The sequence below is a fragment of the Elgaria multicarinata genome, chromosome 2, assembly GCF_023053635.1.
Source record: "Elgaria multicarinata webbii isolate HBS135686 ecotype San Diego chromosome 2, rElgMul1.1.pri, whole genome shotgun sequence".
Classification (NCBI taxonomy): domain Eukaryota; kingdom Metazoa; phylum Chordata; class Lepidosauria; order Squamata; family Anguidae; genus Elgaria; species Elgaria multicarinata.
This window is the reverse complement of record NC_086172.1, coordinates 47,822,832-47,845,067: the sequence shown is the minus strand read 5'-3', so window position 1 is coordinate 47,845,067 and position 22,236 is coordinate 47,822,832. Positions and strand designations below refer to the sequence as shown.

At 41.2% G+C, this 22,236-nt stretch overlaps 1 protein-coding gene across 1 annotated transcript in view; it reads right to left on the bottom strand.

Annotated features, from left to right (window-relative positions):
* Positions 1–22,236, bottom strand: part of KCNH7 (potassium voltage-gated channel subfamily H member 7) — a 325,994-nt gene that overhangs the window by 22,710 nt on the left and 281,048 nt on the right. Inside the window, exons 11-13 of the mRNA XM_063116468.1 lie at positions 10,978–11,221; positions 9,020–9,225; positions 7,222–7,321 (exon numbers count right to left, since the gene is read on the bottom strand). Of these exons, the coding sequence (XP_062972538.1) occupies positions 7,222–7,321; positions 9,020–9,225; positions 10,978–11,221 (550 nt within the window). The remainder of the gene's footprint in view (positions 1–7,221; positions 7,322–9,019; positions 9,226–10,977; positions 11,222–22,236) is intronic.

Here is a 22,236-nt window from a genome sequence, read left to right as displayed (position 1 = left end):
AGGGTGACCATATTTGGGAAACCAAAAAAGAGGACACCTAGTGTGTGTGTGGGGAAGCAGCTTTCTGAGTCCTGCAGAAAGTACGTTATTCCCCTGCCACCTTAAAGAACCCGATTAGAGTGGAGGAGGGGAAAGGATTTCATTCTGCACCACCACCATCCACTCCAATTGGGGCCTTTTCTATAATGTCCACGAATGACCCACTTTCCCCTTTAAGACCTCAATTGGAGCTTGGGGTGGGGGAATGATGTGCCTCAAGAAAGCATGTCATTCCTTCCTGCCATGCTAATGGCAGCCTTAAAGGGGAAGGTGTGTCATTCCAGGACGTTATTGAAAATTATAGAAAATCCCCCCTGACACCATGGAAAGGACAAAAACCAGGACAAATCCGGGGAAATCCTGACAGTTGGTCACCCTAATATAGGTACACTATTTTCTATTCACCATTCCTCAGGTACCTCCCCAGGAGTATATATATTAACAAAGATGATGTAATACCAATGCTTAGATAGCTGGTACTGTTTGGGTCATGACAGGAAGGATTGTGATGCTGGTGAGTCCTTCAGTAAAAAGTTCAGGAATCACTGAATTAAACACAAGGGAGTTCTATGAAAGATGCAAGGTTGTAGCATTGATAACAGGATTTTGAAATCATCTCTGTGTTGTGAGCTGGTTGTCAAAGAAGTCTGATATTTGATTAAGAAGTTCTTACACCCTTGCTTTAATACGGAACAAAGATTTGTCATGAAGTGAAGGCGCATTGCTGAATTAATTGTTCTACTCCTGGCAAATTAAGTGGCTGAGGTACTAGAGATAAAGGATAAAAGAGCTGTGCAGATATTGTCTAAATTCTTTATGAAGCTACTGGAGAAATAGTTGCTATAGTAACAGCCAGGCTAACATGAAGTGAGGGATGAAATAAGTACCATCCTGTGTTTAGTACTTCGGCGAGAATAAAGGCAAAGACTAATGTATATATCCTTATACTGGCAGAAGGAAAGTAAGATTTTAAAGATCTGTTCTTCAGCAGTTGAAGAAGAGTACTAGCACTCGCAGGAAAAAGAAATCAAATTCTCTCAGAACAAGGAACTAAAAGTGACAGAAGGTTATCCCATACCCTTAATGTAATTAAGACTAAAGGCCATTGCTAGACCAGGCTATATCCCAGGCTGATACCCGGGATCAGCCCTGTGCGTCCAGATGACGCACAGGGGATCCCGGGCTCAGGGAGGGATCAACCCTCCCTGGCCCTGGGATATAGCCTACTCCTTTCAGCCCGATTTTCCCCACAGTTTCGGGCTGAGCCCGAGACCACGAGCGTGTAGCCCATTCCGCGGCTTTTCCAGGCTCCACGCAATTGCTCGTGTGTAGCTGGGAGAAGCCGTGCCCATTGGGGGCAGGGTGGGGGGAGCAGGAAAATCAATTTTTTTTAAAAAAAAACAACAACCTTACCTGAGCGCACAAGCGTTCGTGTGCATCGCCCCTTTAAGAAAATAAAAATAAAAATGGCAGATGTGACGGGTTTTTCCTTTAGCTCGTCGCATCTGATATCTAGTCTAGGGTGACAGCCCACGATAGTTGCATCGCGGGCTCTTCCCTCCTCCGTCATGGATTTTAAGGTAGGTCTAGCCAAAGGCCTTAGTAATGTGCAACTGTAATAACCGCATATTCTTCCCCTGTTGTTTATCCTTGCCCCCATTTCCCTTCCCTTCATATGTTGTCTCCTTCACGTCATTTTCATGATTGTAAGCTCCTTGAGGCAGAAATATGTTTACCATTTTTGGTAACTTGCCATGTGCATGCATCATACCATATAAATAAAAAACAAGGCTGCACACGAATAAATAAAAATGAAAACATGGGCGAAAGAGGTGAGAAGTTTCTCCTTGGGGAGGGAAGTTTTTTTCACATACTTTTTAAAATGTAGTCTGTTGTTGAGGGGTCTTCTTTCTTTCTTTTTCTTTTTTCAAAACACCCCGGGCATTTTTAGAAGCCTGAGTGCTTACTGGATGCTTATTGGAGAGCGAGAGGTCACATGGTGTCCAATAGACATTCACTGCTGGGATCATCCAAATGCTGAGGGAAGGGGTGTTTATTTTTTTAAAAAACTAAAAAGTAGGAAGCAGCTCCCTCAGCAACCGACAACACTTTAAAAAGGTATATGGAAACCCTGACCCTATCCCCAAAGAGAAAATTCACTTAATTTCCCCCCTTACCTGCAGAAAAGGCAGAAAAAATAATGCCTCTTTCGCAGGGAGAAAGTTCCCAAAAATAGGGGCCAGGTTTCGACCCAACACTAGTTATAATATGATTCTAAACCCAACATGAGAGGAGCAAAACTTCTTCTTCTTCTTCTTCTTCTTCTTCTTCTTCTTCTTCTTCTTCTTCTTCTTCTTCTTCGTCTTCGTCTTCTTCATCATCATCATCATCATCATCATCATCACCATATTTCTATACCACCTCATAGCTGAAGCTCCTGGGCAGTTCACAAAGATTAAAAACCGTAAAATAAATAAATTAAAAATACTATTTACATAAAACCATAAAAACAGATAGGACACACACAGACATCATATATAAAAAAACAATTAACCAAAGACAATCCAGGACCCGATTAAAACTTACTACTATATGCTGCCTTAGAGAACAGTTTTAACCTGGCTCTGAAAAGATAACAATGTTGGTGCCAGGCAGGCCTTGTCAGGGAGATAGTTCCATACAGCTCCCTTCATTATTGCCACTCTCCGAGCTTCCCTTATGGGAATGGATCCAGACTACTTGCAAGTGGAACTTTGCTCATGGGACAACCTGCTGGCAGAATTTGCAGGGTGGGGTGGGAGGAACAATGTTTGCCTATGCTGCTCTGGAGGGTCAAGTGAGTCTCTGGAACACCATGGGAGGTAGTGCTCACCCCAAAACCTTCCTCCAACAGGGAGCCTCCACTTGATCTTGATCCCTTCTGCAAATGAAGCTTGGATCTTAACCCTGTGTGTTAGTTTCCACAGCTCTTGCTAGGCCAGCACTCTGGGTTGTATTCTGAGGTCTAAAATGAAAGTCATTAATCTGACAACCTGCATCAGCTACTAAAAACTCCATAGTGGACATGGGTTAGTAGGTTATTCTTTCTTATTCAGATGGCAAAGTATGTTTTCTCCTATGAAATGGGAAGGTCATTCTGGCAAGTCACATCTGTCAATAGTACATGTGTGTGAGAGAGAGAAAGAAAGAGAGAGAGAAGAACAGCTTAAATATTTCATGGGGACATTTTCTTGACATATTTGTTGTCACTCTTGGCTTTGCACTTCAAAGATTCCCCTTTGATGGAAAAGTAATGTCATTCTGCTAAACAACAAAATACTGAGCAAAAGACTTCCTTGACTAAGACAAACAATTGCTCTTTAACTTGGAGAGCATAATTAATCCAGTATCAACAGTTCAGGGGTATTTCAAACAACTATGTTTAGACTCAGTATTCTGCCATAGCAGATGGAGAATTGCTAATTTCTTTAACAGTGCAATCCTATGCATGTCTATTCAGAAGTAGAGCTCTTATAGTTGTAAAGAGATCCATACATTCATAAGAACATAACAAGAGCCATGCTGGATCAGACCAAGGGTCCATCTAGTCCAACGCTCTGTTCACACATTGGCAATCCAGCTGTCGAACAGGGACCGACAAGCAGGGTATGGTGCAAAAGCACCCTCCCACCCATGTTCCCTAACAACTAGTGTACTTCAAGCCTGGAAGGATAAACACCCATCACCTCTCATTCAATGAACTGAAGATCTTACTGCTCTTGCTACATTTACATGTATGTCAAGCATAACTTCATATGATGATTACTTAGATATATGGACTGTATATCTGAAAAAAATAATGTCAAATCCATTTCTTTTTCTTCCTTTTTATTAATGATGTTGGAGACAATTAATGTGAATGGATCTGCTTTTTCTTTTTCATTGTTTCCCCTGCTTTGTTTCTGAAATACACCCGCACACACGCACACAGAAGTAGACTCCATTGAATCCAATGGTTCTTACTCCCAGGTAAATGTGTATGGGAATGCAGGCTAAAAGGCACAAGTTAAGATTTGTACTTCCTGCTAGACAACTATTAAACATTTAGAAATATATGACATTATGTAGAAAATTTCGATGCAAGCATAGCATTTCTCCAATTTTACAACTGCAGCTTCTTTTTCCACAGCAAAACATAACTCCAAGGCTGCTTCCGCAATAGGCATTCAGTGTAGAATCACCATGCCTTGTTCATTCATATTTTACAGGGGATTTACACAGCATAGAAATTCATTTGTAATTCTCTTGTGATTTCCCAGTGCTTCTTCTGTCTTTTTCCTTATTACAGAGAGTCCAACGTCATTGAGAAAGACAGAGCACTACTTTTCCATCTTTCTAGAGGTGTGGTTTTGACATGGCCAGGGATGTATTAGGCAGGTGAGCCTATCACCATTTGAGATCCTCATTAATGTTTTTGAATCAAAATCGTTGAAGTAGTGCTAAACCTATATTTTTAAAATGTTAAAATTTGTAGCAAACTACTGCTTAAATGCAAGGGAATTGCCACACTGTAACAACACGAAGCTAATTTTTCAAAAGAAAAGAAAAGAAAACTTCCTGGTCACTGGCATTTTAAAAACATAGTTTTATCTTAATTAAAGACTTGCAATCCATACTCCTGAACCAAGACAAACATTAAATACTTTGTTTGTAAATTTGACATTTCGGAGGGTGTTAATGGGCAATATTGCTTAAATGAATAAGTTTGTTGTTGTTTATTCGTTCAGTCATTTCTGACTCTTCGTGACTTCATGGACCAGCCCACGCCAGAGCTTTCTGTCAGCTGTTGCCACCCCTAGCTCCCCCAAGGTCAAGTCTGTCACCTCCAGAATATCATCCATCCATCTTGCCCTTGGTCGGCCCCTCTTCCTTTTGCCTTCCACTTTCCCTAGCATTAGCCTCTTCTCCAGGGTATCCTGTCTTCTCATTATGTGGCCAAAGTACTTCAGTGAAATAAGTGCCACTGTCCGATAGTTTGAACATTCTTTAGTGTTTCCCTTTTTTGGTATGGGGATATAAGTTGATTTTTTCCAGTCTGATGGCCATTCTTGTGTTTTCCAAATTTGCTGGCATGCATCACCTTGACAGCATCATCTTGCAATATTTTAAACAGTTCAGCTGGGATACCGTCGTCTCCTGCTGCCTTGTTATTAGCAATGCTTCTTAAGGCCCATTCAACCTCACTCTTCAGGATGTCTGGCTCTAACTCACTGACCACACCGTCTGAGCTATCCCCGATATTATTATCCTTCCTATACAGATCTTCCGTATATTCTTGCCACCTTTTCTTGATCTCTTCTGTTTCTGTTAGGTCCTTGCCATCTTTGTTTTTGATCATACCCATTTTTGCCTGGAATTTACCTCCGATGTTTCTAATTTTCTGGAAGAGGTCTCTTGTCCTTCCTAATAATTGATTTCTAGAGTTTTTAAAGGATTGCTTGGATTTCCCCCAGCCCCACCCCAAATGGCAGCTCAGGATTGGACTTTCCCCTTCCCCACAACAGCTATGTCATCCCAGCCTGTCTAGACAGAACATATAGGGGGTGCCGGGGGGCGGGGGGGGGGAAAATGCAATACCTCCCATATTATGAAAAGTCAATTCCAATTCTGCTTGTAGCTTACAATGATTTATTCACACCAGGAACTACACATCTGGAAGCGGCCCAAATGATGTGCCAGGGATATATTCATGCGGAGAATGTAATGTGTGACCTGGAAGTGGCAGCTGCAGACCTTTTGGATGAGGAACCTAAATCATCACCACCCCCTCCAACCATCCCAAGGCCATTTGTTCTTAAAAAGGTCTTTGAAGGTGATGCAGGCTGACACCAGTACGCACCTAGAAAGCTGCTCCTTTAAATCCCTTGAGGCCTCACTTGAGGTACAGAGTCCTGGAAGGCATCAGGTTTCCTTGAAGATCGAAGGACACACTTGAATGGTTGACCTTGTTGGATCAGCTCCCTGCTGTCGCTGGAATACTACTGCCAGTGGTGCAGCTAGCGTTGGACCTCTGGGCCAATGTCCAGAGCCCTGCAGCCCCAGCCCCCCCACAAGGTAATGGGGGGGGGAAGTGGCAAACAGGTCCAGCATCAGCACCTGGGTTGGGTTGGGCCTGCAGGAGACTGCTGGGGATGAATCTACTCTGCATAGCATCCTTTCTTCTTTTTTAAAAAAGAAAATTATAGCTGGGATGGCCAGCCAAGCATTATTTTATTATTTTTATTATATATCCTACAACAAAATGGTGCTCATTCCCAAATAAATATGTTTAGCATCAAGGTAACAGAAGCAAACCTTACACACACACACACACACACACACACACACACACACACATCAGAGTTGGCAAACAGTATTTCTTTTTCTTTTGCTCTAATACAGGAATGAAGAAGCTCTGGACCACAGGCCCAATGTAGCCACTGGGCTCTCCAATACAGCCAATGGAGCCTCCTGGGCAGGGTTGGTGCCAGAGTCCAGTGGGCCCTTGGCATGGTGTCTGCCAATGCCTCCATTACCTCCCATTAGTGCCCTCTGCCACATTGTCAACTCCAATGTTCATGCTCCTATAGGGAGTTCCTGCTCCAATCTCAGATCAGAGATAACAGCGGGATGTGGGTGGCTGGGGACTTGCAGTATGGCCAGAGACTCTGCTGGAGCTGGTAGAGTGAATGCTCCAGAGAGCTTCGGCTATTGGGCGGTATAAAAATGAAATAAATAAATAAATAAATAAATAAATAAATAAATAAATAGCACTCCAGCCCTATTCAGGCACTCTGTACCTGAATAGGGGAAACACCTGAGGAGGAGGAGCACTCCAGCCTGTCTCTCTCCTTTGTCAGATTCATTATCCTCTACTCATGGAAGGCGACTGCTTGAACAGTATCTGTGAAAGCTCTCCATGCAAGCAGATTTTCCAGTGTTCTGGCTCATGTGCAGAGCCTCCACGGATCGAAGATGCTTTCCTCTACAAACAGTCACCCTCCATGAGTAGAGGGCAACAAACATGATGAGGGAACGGGGCAAGGCTGGAATGTTCCCTCTCCTTTCATGGTTGCCCTATTCAGGCACAGAACACCTGAACAGGACTTTTGTGAACGTGCTTAGCCTTTCAAGAACATATCTTTAAAAAAATGAATTAATTACCTTTATCAATTTCACTTTCAAAAGACAATTTCCTTCTTCGGACTTGGCTGTTTTCACCATCCGAATCATTCATGGTTTGTGGCCTTATTGAGAGATCAGCCTTGAGAAGTGAGATACCCACATATGATATATTAGAGTCATTTAATTTGATTTTACACAGCTATTCACAAGTTCACTTTGGGTTGGATCCAGACTTTGCCATCCCAGAAAGGAAGGGGTCCTCCCATCCACAGAAGATTTTTGGTCCAGTGGAGGGATCCCACGCTGGAAAGGGGAGAGGCAACTTAAATTTCCTCTCCCCTGCATCACCTTCTACATTGTTGTCAGGAATTCCCCCAACTCTTTGAAACAGAGTTTTGGAAAATGCAGGAGGATGTAAACTGCCCAGCCAGCTTCGGCTATGGGGCGGTATATAAACGTAATAAATAAATAAATGGGGGAATCAACAAAAATCTCCTCTTCCCCTTCTCACTGATGGTGAGCAGATTTGGAGCCAAACCATAGATATTTTTTTAAAAAGCAGAAGAAAAATAAACCCCTTTCTGGATAAGGCTTTTAATTATATGCATGAGTGGTAGAGATGGGTCTGAAAGAAGAAAGTTAATTTGAGTGTGTGGTTGTTAATTAAAGTGCCTTTTCCATCTTGTACTCAGAATAATGATTTATGATTTTTCTTTTGAGCAGTGTGTTCTCAGAAAAAGCTTGGTGAAGAAAAATGTGAAAACAACCCCTTATGTGATGTGTATTATTGCAGACAGTAATGTGGTAGCTGATTATAATTAGCTATGATGTTTAATTACACAATAATGGTGATAAATGTTGCCTTGCATAACAATAATGCTGGCAAATTATACACTCCTTTGTTTTATCTTTCTAGCTCTTCCTTCTTGTTTTAGCTGAAATGAGATATTCTTTACATAGCCAAAAATGGCTCTTTTTTTTTTGCTCTGCCTTTTTATTTTAATGTCTAATTCTTTCTGCCTTATTGTAAAATTTTCATATGCAGCTATCTTGTGAATTTAATAAGAATAATAGGAATAATAAAAACAAAACAAAGTACTTTCACCCCCACCATAGGTAAATAGTAGGCAATAGCTATTAGATAAAACTTACTTACAAAAGCCCCACATGATGTATGTGTTACTGGGTTATTGTTGAACACAGTGTGTTTTTCACAGGGTGGCTTCTTAACCATGCAGTGTGGTTTGTTAATCCTAAACAACCCAACAACAAGCCATGGATTCTCAAGGTGGCTTGTTTTAGAAAAATAAAACACACTGCATGGTTAATAAGCCACCCTGCAGGAAATGTGCTGCATTCAGACATGTTAACCCATGGTGGGTTAACATGTTGTGTGAACCCAGCCAATGGGGTGGGGGAAGCTAAAATGAGTTCCAGCTCAAATATTTTGGCTTTGATGCCTGAGCCAGAAAATCCAAGAGGCACTACCACAGAGTAATAATAGCAACACCTAATAATGAAATAATTAATAATTATAACAACAATCATAACAATGATAATATAGCAATTTGCTCTTTATTGGCATCCAATGTTTGCCACCTGAGGCCTTTTCTGTCTAAACATGCATTGGTTTGTGCCTTAAGAAGAGTGAACTTTATCTCATGCAGGAGGGAGAAAGCTCCGGCATTCTTTTTCCTTTCCTTTTTGCCTCTGCTAATATTTATCATTCAGGACCATCTGTTTCATTTCTGAATAACAGATCTGGTTCTCATGCTGTCTTAATCTCAAGGTATTCATTATTATTCAATAATGAGAGGAAATTCAGACATTCACGTACTTTGGGGTTTTCATGTCTCAAATTGAAAGTGAGCTCTAGATTGGTGAGAAACAGATCAGAAAATTCAGGATACATATCCAAAACTTCTAACAAGTCTTCTCGTTGGATCTTATGCAAGTCACAGTAGGTTAAAGCTCTCACGTCTGCATTTGACTTCCCAGGTTTTGCATAAAGATGTACCATCTCTCCAAAAATGTCATTTTTGCCTGTAATAATAATAATAATAATAATAATAATAATAATAATAATAATATAATATCCAAATACATAAGAAATTACAAGAAATTCACACATGCCTGTCTCTCCACAAAAATAAGAAATGCAACGTAGTTCTCCAAAAATATGTTTAGAATCAGCTGATACTTTCTTTAAAGGGAATTGCAGCTACTCATTCTTCTGGGAAACCGTACATTCTGTACATTATGCAACATAATTACTGTACATAGTACAGTTTTTCCTTGATTTTCAGACTGGAGATGACTCCCGCCCCACCTTTGGAGTCCCAGATTGAGACCAGCTGAAGATCAAACTAGAGTGTGGGTAAGGGATCCCTGCCTACTACCCCTTAGCAACAAAGGAACAAACAAACATGTGTCAATGTCGATGCATTTTTTTTTTAAAAAAAAAATTGAATGGAAGATATCCTGAAAGGGAAAGATCATATTCTTCAGGTCTGGGAGTGACGATAGGATAGACACTGACAATATTGTATTGTTTACCAGAACATCTACTGACAATGCTCACAATGTGCATTGCATGTGATCTTCGTCTTTCATACTGTTGTACCCATTGAATTCTATGGTAAACGTCTCTCTGGTAGATTTTTTTTGTTTTTACGCATTTGATATAGCACTATCATATGTCTTTGAACATTGCAGATTGAGTATATATGACATGGTATAGCAGATAACTGCTATCAATCATGTATCAGGGGTTGTAAGGTAGTGCCTGTGTACATTTTCAGTACAGGTATCAAGGATGCCTTGTGCGCTTTCCACAATGATATGTCATCAAAAAGTGATGTGGGCCATGGTGCTAGTTCGTAGGCAAGATACGATAACACATCCACTTTGCTTTTAACAACACAAATGAATCACTGTGTCTCTTCCTTACTTAGTCATGGATGACAGGCAGACAACCTTGCCTTTTCTCTGCAGATGAAGATAATAATAGGTTTTGCTGACACATCTTTCCATCAGAATAAGATGGAAAGGAGGTCCACTCCCCACCGCCCTGTTAATGTTCCTGGACTATTTCTGCTTTATAAAACTGTGGCTGTGGCTGTGAGGAGCATAAGAGGATTTGAAGCCCTGGAGGGAATATTTGGGGATTGCAGCAGTAGCATTGTTGTTGCCTGTGCTACTGGAGTTGCTGGAGTGTGGGGGCTGTGGTGTTGTCTTGCATGTTGTGTGTGTTGTGATGGCATTTCCCTGTGATTGTGAGTTCAGTGGTTCCCTCCATATGGAAAGTTTATGGATGTCATTCCAGCACAGCCCCCAATTAGTGAGCATTGGGGGCATTTTCAGCGTTGCTGGGGGAATGCCTTTCAATTTTACACAATTTTTGTATTTTCTGATTGTGTGTTTTCCCCTTCTTGGCTTACCATGTGATGGATATAGCGAGTGTACTGCCAGCTTTGCAGTCAGATATCTCTGGTCCCAGCATAATATGATTGAGGACTGCTCTGCCAGGCTACAAAGCTATGAACGTTTACCTGGGAATAAGCCTCACTGAAGCAATTGAGCTTATTTTACTTACTTTCCAATGCTCTAAAACACTTGCCATTTACATTTAAAACAACAACAACCCCAGATTTTATGTTTAAACCCAATAGATATATCGGTAGTCTTTATCTTTTATTCGTTTTTAACACAATGTTGGGTCTTTTCTAAAAAAGGATTTGTTATTGAGTGAGCCACCCTACTTCTCTGGATTTAATGCAATTTCTGAATACTTACCAAGAATCGCCACCACCATGTCATTCTTGAGAATTTCAATGGAGCCTCGTGAAAGAAAGTAAAGCGCAGTTAGAATATCACCAGAATGGACTAGTGTGTCCCCAGGTGGTGCATGTGTCGTCTTAAACTTCATAGCCAAAGCCCGGAGACAACCTTTGCTGGCCCCCTGGAAAGCTTTGCAGTTTTGAAGTAAACTTTGGTTGAGGTGGAGACAGATATCAGCTTGTAAACATTCTGGAAATCCCTTTAGGACCTGATGAAGGCAACAGGAGAGTTTAGTACAAAGTGGCCTGCAGTTTTGGATATCTTCTTCTTGCTCAGGAAGCACTCAGATTTATTATTATTATTATTATTATTATTATTATTATTAATGAATTATCATGCAGCTTAATCTATATCTTGCTAGTCTTTTAGTATGTCAAGAATTGTACCAATTTTATTAGACAAAGGCTTTTTGTAGGTCAGCTAGTGGGCTGCCTTTGTTGACATAGGGCCTGTTCAGACAACATGCTAAGCCATGGTTAGGCCAATAACTCATTTGTAGCAAATGGTTAGTGAGCATGTTTAAACTATTCCTAACCAAGTCACCATGGTTAGGAATGGTTCACACAACACTCTAAGCCATAATGTTTAGCTCAAAATGCTTAACCACCAAGGCTTATCATGTCATCTGACCAGCGTCACTGGACAGAATTTTGCACTCGGGACTGAGATAAAGGGGTTCCAATTCCATCTCAACCAACGAGGACAAGTTTCTGAGCTTTACATCTCTTTTTCATATATTTGGTATTCTACATCACCTCTTTATTATGGTAAATGAGAGATGCTCAGGTGAACACAAATATTTAAGCACAGAATATCTGAAGACAGAAGTTTATTTTTAGGATTTAAAACAAATACAATAAATTGGTTTTAACTATCTGCTAAATCTACTTATTCACTACTTTAAAAATACGTGTTACATTCACATATTTTATTTTAGTTGGGCTGTTAAACGTTTTGTTCCACATGGCTTTTGAGCCATTTGAAATGAATTAGCTCTGCTCTCTCTTTTTTTAAGACTGTCTTTCTCCTGCTCTTAATGTTGCTGTGTGTGATGTTTTAAAGTTTTGGTTTTTTAAAAATTGTAAGTCACCCTGGAAGAATCTTTTTCGGGCAAAAGGTGACTCAGAAATATTTTTTTATAAATAATATGTAGCATTAATCTAATATATGTTAATGACATAGTACGAAAACTACAATTAAAGTGCAACTTAGATGCTTAGTTCTTTCAGTAGGTTTTGGTTCACTTCAGCACAATAAAGGTCTGTGCAGCCATTTAAAATTTCATAACAAAAACAAGAACCCCATTTCTCCAACTTTAACAACAATAACAACACCATGGACGATCATTAGATTTGACATGAAGATACCACTTCACCAAAGCCAAGCTATGATTCAAGAAACGACCTTAAACAAATGTTTGATATGTTTCTATGATTTGGAAGTAAACAATAGAACTTGTGCTGTGAAAGAACAGAAGACATTATTACAACAGATGGTTTATACAAAGAAGTTGAACAATTTGAGGACTTGAGATCAGGGGTGCCATTTGAGATTTCATTAAGGAGGGCCACATTTCTTAGCTAAGTTTCTTTAGATTGGAGATTTTCAAGATTATTTTTTTAATGTAGAGGGTTTTTAAAAAGAGAGTATTTCTCATGGTTGCTCAATACTGGCTTGGATCCAGAATGTCTATTTCAGGGTTGGAAGGGCTACTTCTATTTGTGGAAGGGACTCTGATCAATCAGAGGCTCATCCTGGAAGAAGGAATGTGCATGATTTTTGCCAATTTGTATTTCTCCCTGCAGCCTTCAGCATCACCTCCCATCCTGTTCTGGAAGGCTCCCTAAAACCCCAAAGAAGATTTTGGAGGGGCATGGGGAGCTGCAGAGGGAAAGGAGGAATTGGTGAAAATCATCTCTCTCCAATTCCACTTACAGGAACATCCAGTTAGTGGGGTTCCACTGCAGGCACATTTGGAACTAAAACCATGCTAGAGGTGAGTCACCTTTTCAATAAAGGAGCAGTGCATTTGGCATGCATGCCTGGTTTGTAGGTCCATAACACATCATGCAGTGTGTAAAACCAAAACAAGCATTACTTGAAATCTGTCTAGCAGAGACATCTTTTAATTTTTTTTTACTCAAGAGTAGGCTCAGCCCCCCCTTTGGTTTGGGACCCTATCATAGAGGTTAGGGGGGGGGGCTTTTAAGTTCTGGATCAGGTCAGTTTCACCTTCTCTAGAATAAAAATAGAGAGAGAGAGCTGTAGCTGCTAGACACAGATACAAAAGTAATGTCTGTTTCAGTCCCCAGTAAGATAACCAGAAATATAGGTGCTGCTGAGAAGTAACAAAATGTGACCTGAAGCCCAGTGGGAAAGGCAGTCCCCACTCCATCCTCTCTCAATGGTGCCCCTGCTCAGGACACTGTCAAATAAAGCTACACATCTCAGGAAAAGCCGGCAAAAGATCCTAATAGGGCAGAAAAAGTCAACTACATCTAACAAAACAACCATCATAGTAATATGATTCTCTTTATCTCAACAGTGGTTCTGGAGTAAGATATGCAAATAAGTTGGTTTTTTTTTGGCATTATTAAGTACAGAGGGATAGCCATATTCATCTATTGCATCAAAAACAATGATGACTCTTGTGGCATGTTGAAGACAAACACATCTTTTATGGTATTATCTTTCATAGGCTACAGTCCACATTATCAGAAGCATGGAGTGTTAGCTGGCATTCCAGCACACACGTGGTAGTGGTGGTGGAGGAGGAGGAGGATTGTAAACAATGAGGGGACATGAAAAAAACCCACCACCACCTTTGTCCCTATTCAGGCTGCAAGAGATGGCATTGTACCGCTTGATGAATTGAAGCCCTTCTGTTTCTTGTTAACCTAGGGTGACTATATGGAATTAAAGCTGCAGGAGCCCTGCTCTCTGACTAGGTACAAAGAGGGCAGGGCTCCTGCAGCTTTAACTGTTGCGATGAAGAGGGGATTTCACCAGGTCCTGCATGCAGACACTTGCGGAAATGTCCTTTTCTGCACAACTGTTAAAGATCCAGGAGCCCTGTCCTCCTTTCCATATGGTTATCCCAGGTAATACAAGATTACCAGACTAAAGCTGCAATCCTATAATCACTTACCTGGGAGTAAGCTCTATTGGAATTAATGGGATCTGGGATATATATACTGTAAAGCAGTATTATGAGGAAAAACATTCAAAGATCCAAAGCTAACAATATATCAGTTAAATTAAGCAACAACAGAATGAAAAACTTGTTTAAAAAAGAACAAGAACTCCTAAGGGAGTTCCACATTTGGTGCCCTGCCACAGGGAACACCTTATTGCATGCTGCCACTGACTGCCTCAGAAGGCAATGGCTTGAAATCAATAGAATGTATTGAATGTATACTTGGGTGGATTGCACCCTGTATTTGCACGTCTCTCTGAAGATCCCATTTTTGTTGCATTAGAAGAGTTTACATTTATTGAAGGATCTTTGTATTTTTTTTTAAGGCAGGGATGTGTCAAATCATTGTGTGCAGTTCATTGTTATTTATACTTCAGTGCCAGCCAGGTACACCTCAGTCATAACAACCAAGACAGTATATATTCTAAGGGTGCAGCCCCTTGTGCACACTTCTCTAGAACTAAGTCCCATCGAACTTAGTGGGACTTAGAGTTTAGACATGTAGATGACAGCAAGAAAATTACCACATAGCAGATACTAAGGGCATTTATAATGTAAGAATGAGATTTCCCCATTTGCAATCATACTCACCTTTGTGGAAGCCAGTTCCATGGAGTTCCACTAATATTCTCAAACTCCTGTGTTTGCAGTACCCTGGAGTGGAGTAGTCCCAGAAGACTACCACCTACAATCTGTCTGAGTTTCAACTTATCACCTGTCTTTGAAAGTCCCAATCTAAATCCTTGGATGAAAGAGTTGGGCTTTATTTAGAATACTGACACTTCCTACCACTGAGAGAAACATTACTTCATTCAGTTATATTGTATCAGGTCACCTCTTAGGTGTTTCACATTCCATCGAGCTGTATAAACTCCTAGAGAGACAGGACCCATATCCAGTCCCAGGGGCAGCATGCATACAATCATGTGCCATGCCATAAATACTAATGTGCATTAGGTTGTGTTGTAGCAGTGGGAAGTCCTTTGTGCTCCCTCCCCGGTAGGGCATCCTGGCACAATTTGTTTGTGGGGACTGTGCAGAGGAGCCACCCAGGGTAAGGCAGAAATGGTGGAGGGTCATGCTAGAAGTGACACCAGAGCCTCTGTTCTTATAGGTATGGAAGGCTGGGAAAAGAGGAGGAAGGAACAGGTTAGAATGGCTCAGGACTTCTGGGTCCCATGATGGTTAGATCTGGGATAGCCAACGAATGTCAGTTCCATCCTCCTCCCTGCCTAGTAAGGAGCCCTGGTAGGGCCTTTGGGCACTCTTCATCCCCTTAGGATATCCCCACTTTCATCAGGTTGACTCAGCCTTCCCAAATCCGATGCCCACCAGGGGTTTTGGACTACAATCTCAATTGGCCCTGCTGGCTGGGGCAGATGAGAGTGTAGTCCTACTCCAAACCTTCTCGAAAGTACCATGTTGGGGAAATCTGGCTTCTGCTCCTTAAAATTAATTGTAAGAACAGGAATTCCACATTGCACAGCCTGATTGTGCGTGCAAAACCAGTTAGTAAAAACATGCTAAAGGTGACCTAGCCCCATTAAGTTAGCTTTAAGTTGTCCTCATTTGATCATATGGAATAAGTTCTGATGAAGTTTTCAGGGAGTAATATTAAGAACAAGCTTATTTTATCTAGGCCAGCAACCTTACCCTACCTCTCCTCCACCCCACCCGCTGCCCTCACTTCCCCGGCAAAACCAGCTAATGTTAGATATGCTTAGTCATTAAAAACAGCTAACTATTGTAATCATTAGAAATGGCTGGCTATTTTATACTGCCTGCAGGCAAAAACTTTTAGAAGTGCCGCAGGCATCACTGGGATCACTTCCCAAAAAAATATGCTTCTAGAATTTGGGTGTTCTGATCCACTCTGAAATATTTCAGGTTTCTACATAATGGAGGTGTTAAAGAAAATTGACTTTGTGTGTGCATATTGAGTGCAGAACAATGAGACCTCCTCCTTTCCTTCCTTAGTGACCTCCCATTCTGAATGTCTGTGATGGACAGCAATTTAAAGAAGAAAATTCTGTTAAGACAGTTCTGATGCCCCTCCCAAGTTAGCTTTCCCCCCAAGCCTGCTATCCCCCTCCTCGCCATGTTCAGGCAGTGGCCAGATATGCTTTTTACAAGGTCCATCTTGTAAAGTAATTGCCATGTTTTCTATCCAATCAGGACCTCAGATTCCTTTGTATTGTATTCTTTAAAATATTTGTATTGTATTTAATATTTTTAACTCTTTGTATGGCATTTTAATCTTTTAATTATTTGTAATCTACCCAGAAAAAATGGTTATTGAGCAGATTAAAAATATAATACATGCATACATACATACATATCCTGTCTTCTTATCCTTGAAGCTAGATACTGTAACCCATTGCATGTGGGTCTGTCCTTACTATAACCCATTACAAGTGGATCTACAGTTGTAGACAGCACATTACGCTTTTGCTCCAGCATCTGTGCTAAATCCTTTCTGTGTACAATTGAAGAATTTTGACAGCTTAATCAAACATTACTTGTTTTATTACACCTGATTTGGCTGTCTGCCAGTACAGGTACACAAATGTCTTCTGCATTGAGCAGGGGGTTGGACTTGATGGCCTTATAGGCCCCTTCCAACTCTATTACTCTATGATTCTATGATCTGTGCCAGCTGTGACCTCTGTGACTGTGAAACAGTCAAGTTTTAAAACACACACAACAACGACTAGTTGTTTTCAGCTTGTGCTCATTATAGTCTTTCAGTAGAACAACTGTTCCATGGAGGCTGCCCAGGCTAATCCATTGTCACCTGGCATCTGTTACTTCAAAAGTCTATCCTGTAGCTGAGCATATATACATTTACCAATATTCTAAGCACTTAAGAACATGTAGTGTGATTATATAACTAAGCACAAAAGAGATTTTGGAACAGACAACAAGAAATTCAGTGCAGCATCCTTCAAGAATTTGCTGACAAAATGTCCAAAGGCTAAGATATTTGCACATGGGTCTACTGCTAAGGTAACCACACCATCACACACACACACACACACACACACACACACACACATCTCTCAACAGATTTTCTTTCATATATGAGTGGAATGTTACTCTTGAGCTCTTTTCAGCCATTTTCCCTCTCACAATTAACAATGTGTGTATGGTCATGTGGGGACGGGGGCGGGAGAGGAGGGTTGCAACCACTGGTCCTGCCCCTGCCATTGCATCTCTGTCCCTCCAGAAGTGGGGGGGGCATCTGTATAGGGAAGCCTGCTGTACACACATAGGCTCCCCCTCTGATGTGGAACCCTGCAGAATCAAGCCCTATTCAGGCATTCTAAATCTGTGGAGGCATTTCACATGAGCCAGAATGTGGATTTTGCAGTGTTCCGGCTCAAGTGGAGAGCCTCTACACATAAAGGAGGTTCTCCTCTTCAGATTGTTGTTCTCCATGAGTTAAGGGCAAGAAATGTGATGTGGGAGAGGGGTGAGGCTGGAGCACTCCTTCTCTTCACATGTTTGCCCAGTTCAGGTTCAGAAAGCCTGAATAGATGTTGTGTTTCTCAAAAAACTCTTGCTTTCGACGGGAGGCAAATGACGAGGCTTGCTAAGTAATCTACAAAGCTTTTATTAAGCAACAAATGTCTCTTCAACTTGAAGAGAGTCTAACCTCTTGAAAACATCCCCCTAGGCAAAACTATGCAAACTAAGCAAGACAATTGTCCGCTCAAGAAGAATAGGAAACCACTTCCCAAACGCCCGTAACTTCAGGGAGCCTGGTGCGGAGGCAGGTTCTGGTGTAATCGAACTGACTTTCTCATGCCTTCCTTCTGGTAGACCATAACATCAGCTAGCTTGTCGGGATGCTCGCCTACGGAAGAAACCTCACTTCTCACTGAGTGTGTAGGATTTGGCCTTGAGGAGATAAGCTCTGGAGAGGGCTGACTCCCAGCTGGGGCATCGCCCATGAGAGCTTCCTCCTGCACTGGTACAGGCTGGCTGTTGTCTTCTAGTTCTGAATCTGATTCTGATTGATTACGTGAAACATCTTCTCCAAGACAGGGGCAGTAGGGTTAGACATGTCAATAGGGCTTGATTCTGCAGGGTTCCACATCACTATATGTGTACAGTAAGTTCCTTTCTACAGTGTGCCTTCCAATACGTGGATGGCAGAGACATGACAGTGAAGGCAGGGGAGGCCCCACTTTCTTCTCCCAACACAGTTGCTAATCATGTGAGGGGGGCATGGCTGAATAGGGCTTTCATCTTGGCTGTTTATGGGATCTGAAGAATATATCCCTCTTAAACAATATCTTTATTAGGACAAACCAAAATGATCACAAAACAGCAAGAAAGCTTTCAAATTCTTTAAAACCCTTCATCAGTTCACAGGGTACAAAAAGCCCGGGGTTGAGGAAAAAACAAAAAAGTACAAATAAGGCCAAACGTTGTGGCCATGAGGTCTACATTTTAGACCCAGTCTCAAAATGAGGATTGTAGACTGCTAGTCACTGCAAGGTGCTGCAGGTATCAGGATACCCCTAGGATTCTGGGACAGAGAAGCAATGGCTAACCCCCATTTTTGAAATCATGAAGTCTGGCTCTTTCCCAAGTGATTTGTCTCCAGCCTTGGGAGAGGCAGACAAGGTAACTGTTCGCTTCTCACTACTGGCACTTCAGGTGGGGATGCAACCACTGCTGTGGAATCAATGCAACCAACATTTCTCAGTTGCAGCAATATTTAATTTCTTATGCACAGAGGGAAAATTATATATTTTTCATTGCTGTTATTTTCAAGCAATCAATTTAGTTCAAAGGTGTGTGTGTGTGCATAGCTAGAAGGGCGAATCCATTGACAAAATTTGAAATAGCACATGTGAGAAGTGGTTTACAACAAGGGTGAGCAGGAAGTAGATCTCCAGTTGTTTTGGATGTCAACTCCTAGCATTCCTGACCATTGGCCATATTGGCAGGGACTTCTGGGAATTTAAGTTTGAAACATGAGATCTGTTTTCTGGCCGTCCTGGTTTACAATGACCTGGCTCTAGATGGCATGGAAGATGGTAGGTAGACAAGAGTTAAGGAGAAAAAAAAGATAGGCTTCCCATACTTTCACAGGGGTGAAAGATTAGCACACATGGAGAACGAATGGATGAAGAAGGATGGATTAGAGGCTATTTGAAATTCTAGGAAAAACTGCCAAAAAAGAACTCTTTGTGGGTTTACAGTTATACTTTGTCTTAGTGTTCTTCTATCAACTCCCAGTAGTCATGCTCAGGGTTGGTCGCCATCTGGAAAGACAATTTCTGTTGTGGAGATTAAGCGTGGAAGGAAGTGCTTGAATTTTAGATATTTGAATATCTACCAGAATTGTCACGAGGTGCTTACACTCTGATTGTAAACTCTTTACCTGGAAGTAAGCTCCAGTGATTAGAATTAGAACAACAACAACAACAACAACAACAACAACAACAACAACATAAGATCATTAGAGGAGGCCTTGCTGGTCATTCTGAAATGAATGGAATGTCGCCATGAAGAACCCTGATGGGAGGCCTTCTCTGTAGTGGCACCCACCCTCTGGAAATTCCTCTCTTTGGGTATCTTATATTGTTAAAAAAATAAAGCTAGCCACTTTAACCATTGTTATTATATTCTTAAATACCTATTGCTTTGCCCTGAACAATCCCCTACTATATTTTTCTACATGCTATTGTGCCACATCTTGTCATTTTAGGTACTAATCAAGTGAGATAAATGGTTTATTAACCACTTATAGTGACATCAGTGATGACATCAGCCTATATCCGTCAGCGTAAATGGGGCTGCTTCACAGTAAGTGTGGGTTATCTAAACTGTGGCACCTATTTGTAGAGTTAAGCATGTGCATTACTGTTTAAGACTGCTTGAAGGATCTGTGCCTCTATGACTATGAGCAAAATATAGAACAAGCCCCAAATGTGCCTACTGTTCCACCAATCACATGAAACGGTTCACAAACCAAAGTAAGAATGGCATCTAGTCCGTATTCAAAAATGAAACTGATAGGTCCATTTATTTAGAACTTCCCCAAAACACTTTATGTTTGGAACGTCTTTTTTTCATAAAACCAATAAAAAACAAATAAATGTGATTGCCTTGATATATGGGAATCCACGGAAATCTGGAAAGAAAGCACATGCATGACGCATAGAGCAAGCTCTCAAGAGTTCAAAATTCTGCAGTCAATAGCATGCAGCCCAGTCAATACAGAATGGATAGTGCAGGGGGAAAAGAGATGGACAGAAGACAGAACAGGACGGTGTGGGTGGGACATAATCATTTAAAATCTAAGAGAGTAGCAAATTAGAGGCAGGGGTACAAATATTTCTTAACAAAATTTAGTGATATTTTCTAGGAGCCAGATTGTAAGGACCAATGGAGCCTTGAGTACAACAAGGAGGGATTCTTTCCTTGTTAGTGTATTCTGGTCTCTTCCTGGAAGAGGCGTTGCCCATGAGGTGGCCATGTGCCCTACTTTATAGAGGGTAGTCTCTATTTAAATGTGTGTAAGAGGACTTCAATCCAAGTCTGGTATAAAGATAAAGAACCGTAAGAAAGAAGAGCTTCAGCTATTGGGCGGTATAGAAATGCATGAAAATAAATAAATAAAAGTAAGAGCTAGGATCTGGACAACAGGCTGAGCAGGCAGGCACAGTCTCAGGCACAGGCCTCAATCTTCTTCACTCTGGCAAGATGTATGGTATTTCTTTATAAATTAGTACATGCAAACTTTATGTAAGTGGCCACCCTATTTGCCTAGGTTTTTGCATCTTGCTCTGTAGTTTTCCCGCCACAGGTTGAGATAGGGTTGGGAAAGGAGAGGAGGTCCTGCAAATGGCAGGGCACACAAGAGGAGGGGAAACTGGCTTCTTGCCTTCTTTGGCAACCCAGAGGTCAGTTGACAAAGCCCATTGCTTACGTGCCAGCAGTTACAGAGTGTCTGGATTTCTACATCCCTCCTTATAGGAAAAGAAATAACAATTTCAAAACAACTTCACCAGTGCAAACAATGCGGATAATATTACAATTATATTCATTCAATGTCAGGATTTGGACCCTGATTAAAGTCATTCCTAAATCCTATTTACCTAATCCTTGCACATAATTATGTTTCGGTGGCTCAGACTGCCAAAAACATATCACATGTTGACCAGGTTCACACAGCACAAGGGTGGTTAACTGGTGCACACAGGCTTACTGCCTCGAATACTGGAGATAGCACAAAACCATCAGGGCTAGTAGCCATTGATAGCCTTTGCCTCCAGGAATTTATCCAACCCCCTTTTAAAGCCATCCAAACTGGTGGCCATCACTACATCCTGTGGTAATGAGTTTCATAATTTTACTATGCGCTGTGTGAAGAAGTACTTCCTTTTATTTGTCCTGGATTAACCAACCTTGTGTGGTGCAAACCACGTCAGCGAAAGGTACAACAAAAGATATGGAGAAGTGAAACGGAGAGAAGAAATGAACACGTTAATTAGGATCTGAACACATCTCAATAACAAAATGACAACAATTTTTTCACGTACAGTATTAGTCATTTAAAAGAGGGCATGGAGGGGTATTGTCTTTTCCCTTTCAATACACATCTTAAGGCTTTGGTTCCCCCAAAGCAGTTGTGTTTATTGAACTGCTTTATATCTTCTTGGGTGAAAAATTACTTGCTTCCTTTCCTGTGGATTAGTGCTCACACATTTTTAAAAAAGCATTACAAAAGAAAAGAAATCTTCATAATGGTGGATATAACTAAATATGCATTCATTTTTCACAGCAGGAACTGGGTATTGTTATGTCCTTGACATGATTCATTTTGCAAAAGTGAAACTAGCCAAAAACATCATACGATATTCAAGTAGTCTGCTTTTGCATCTGCAAACTTCTGCCAACTCGAATGGTGTCAGCAGGAGAACTGCATGCAGGTGGGACAAGAAATTCCTCAAAGTTAACCATCATGCAAGGACAGGCGATTCAAAGCACGTGCGAGTCCA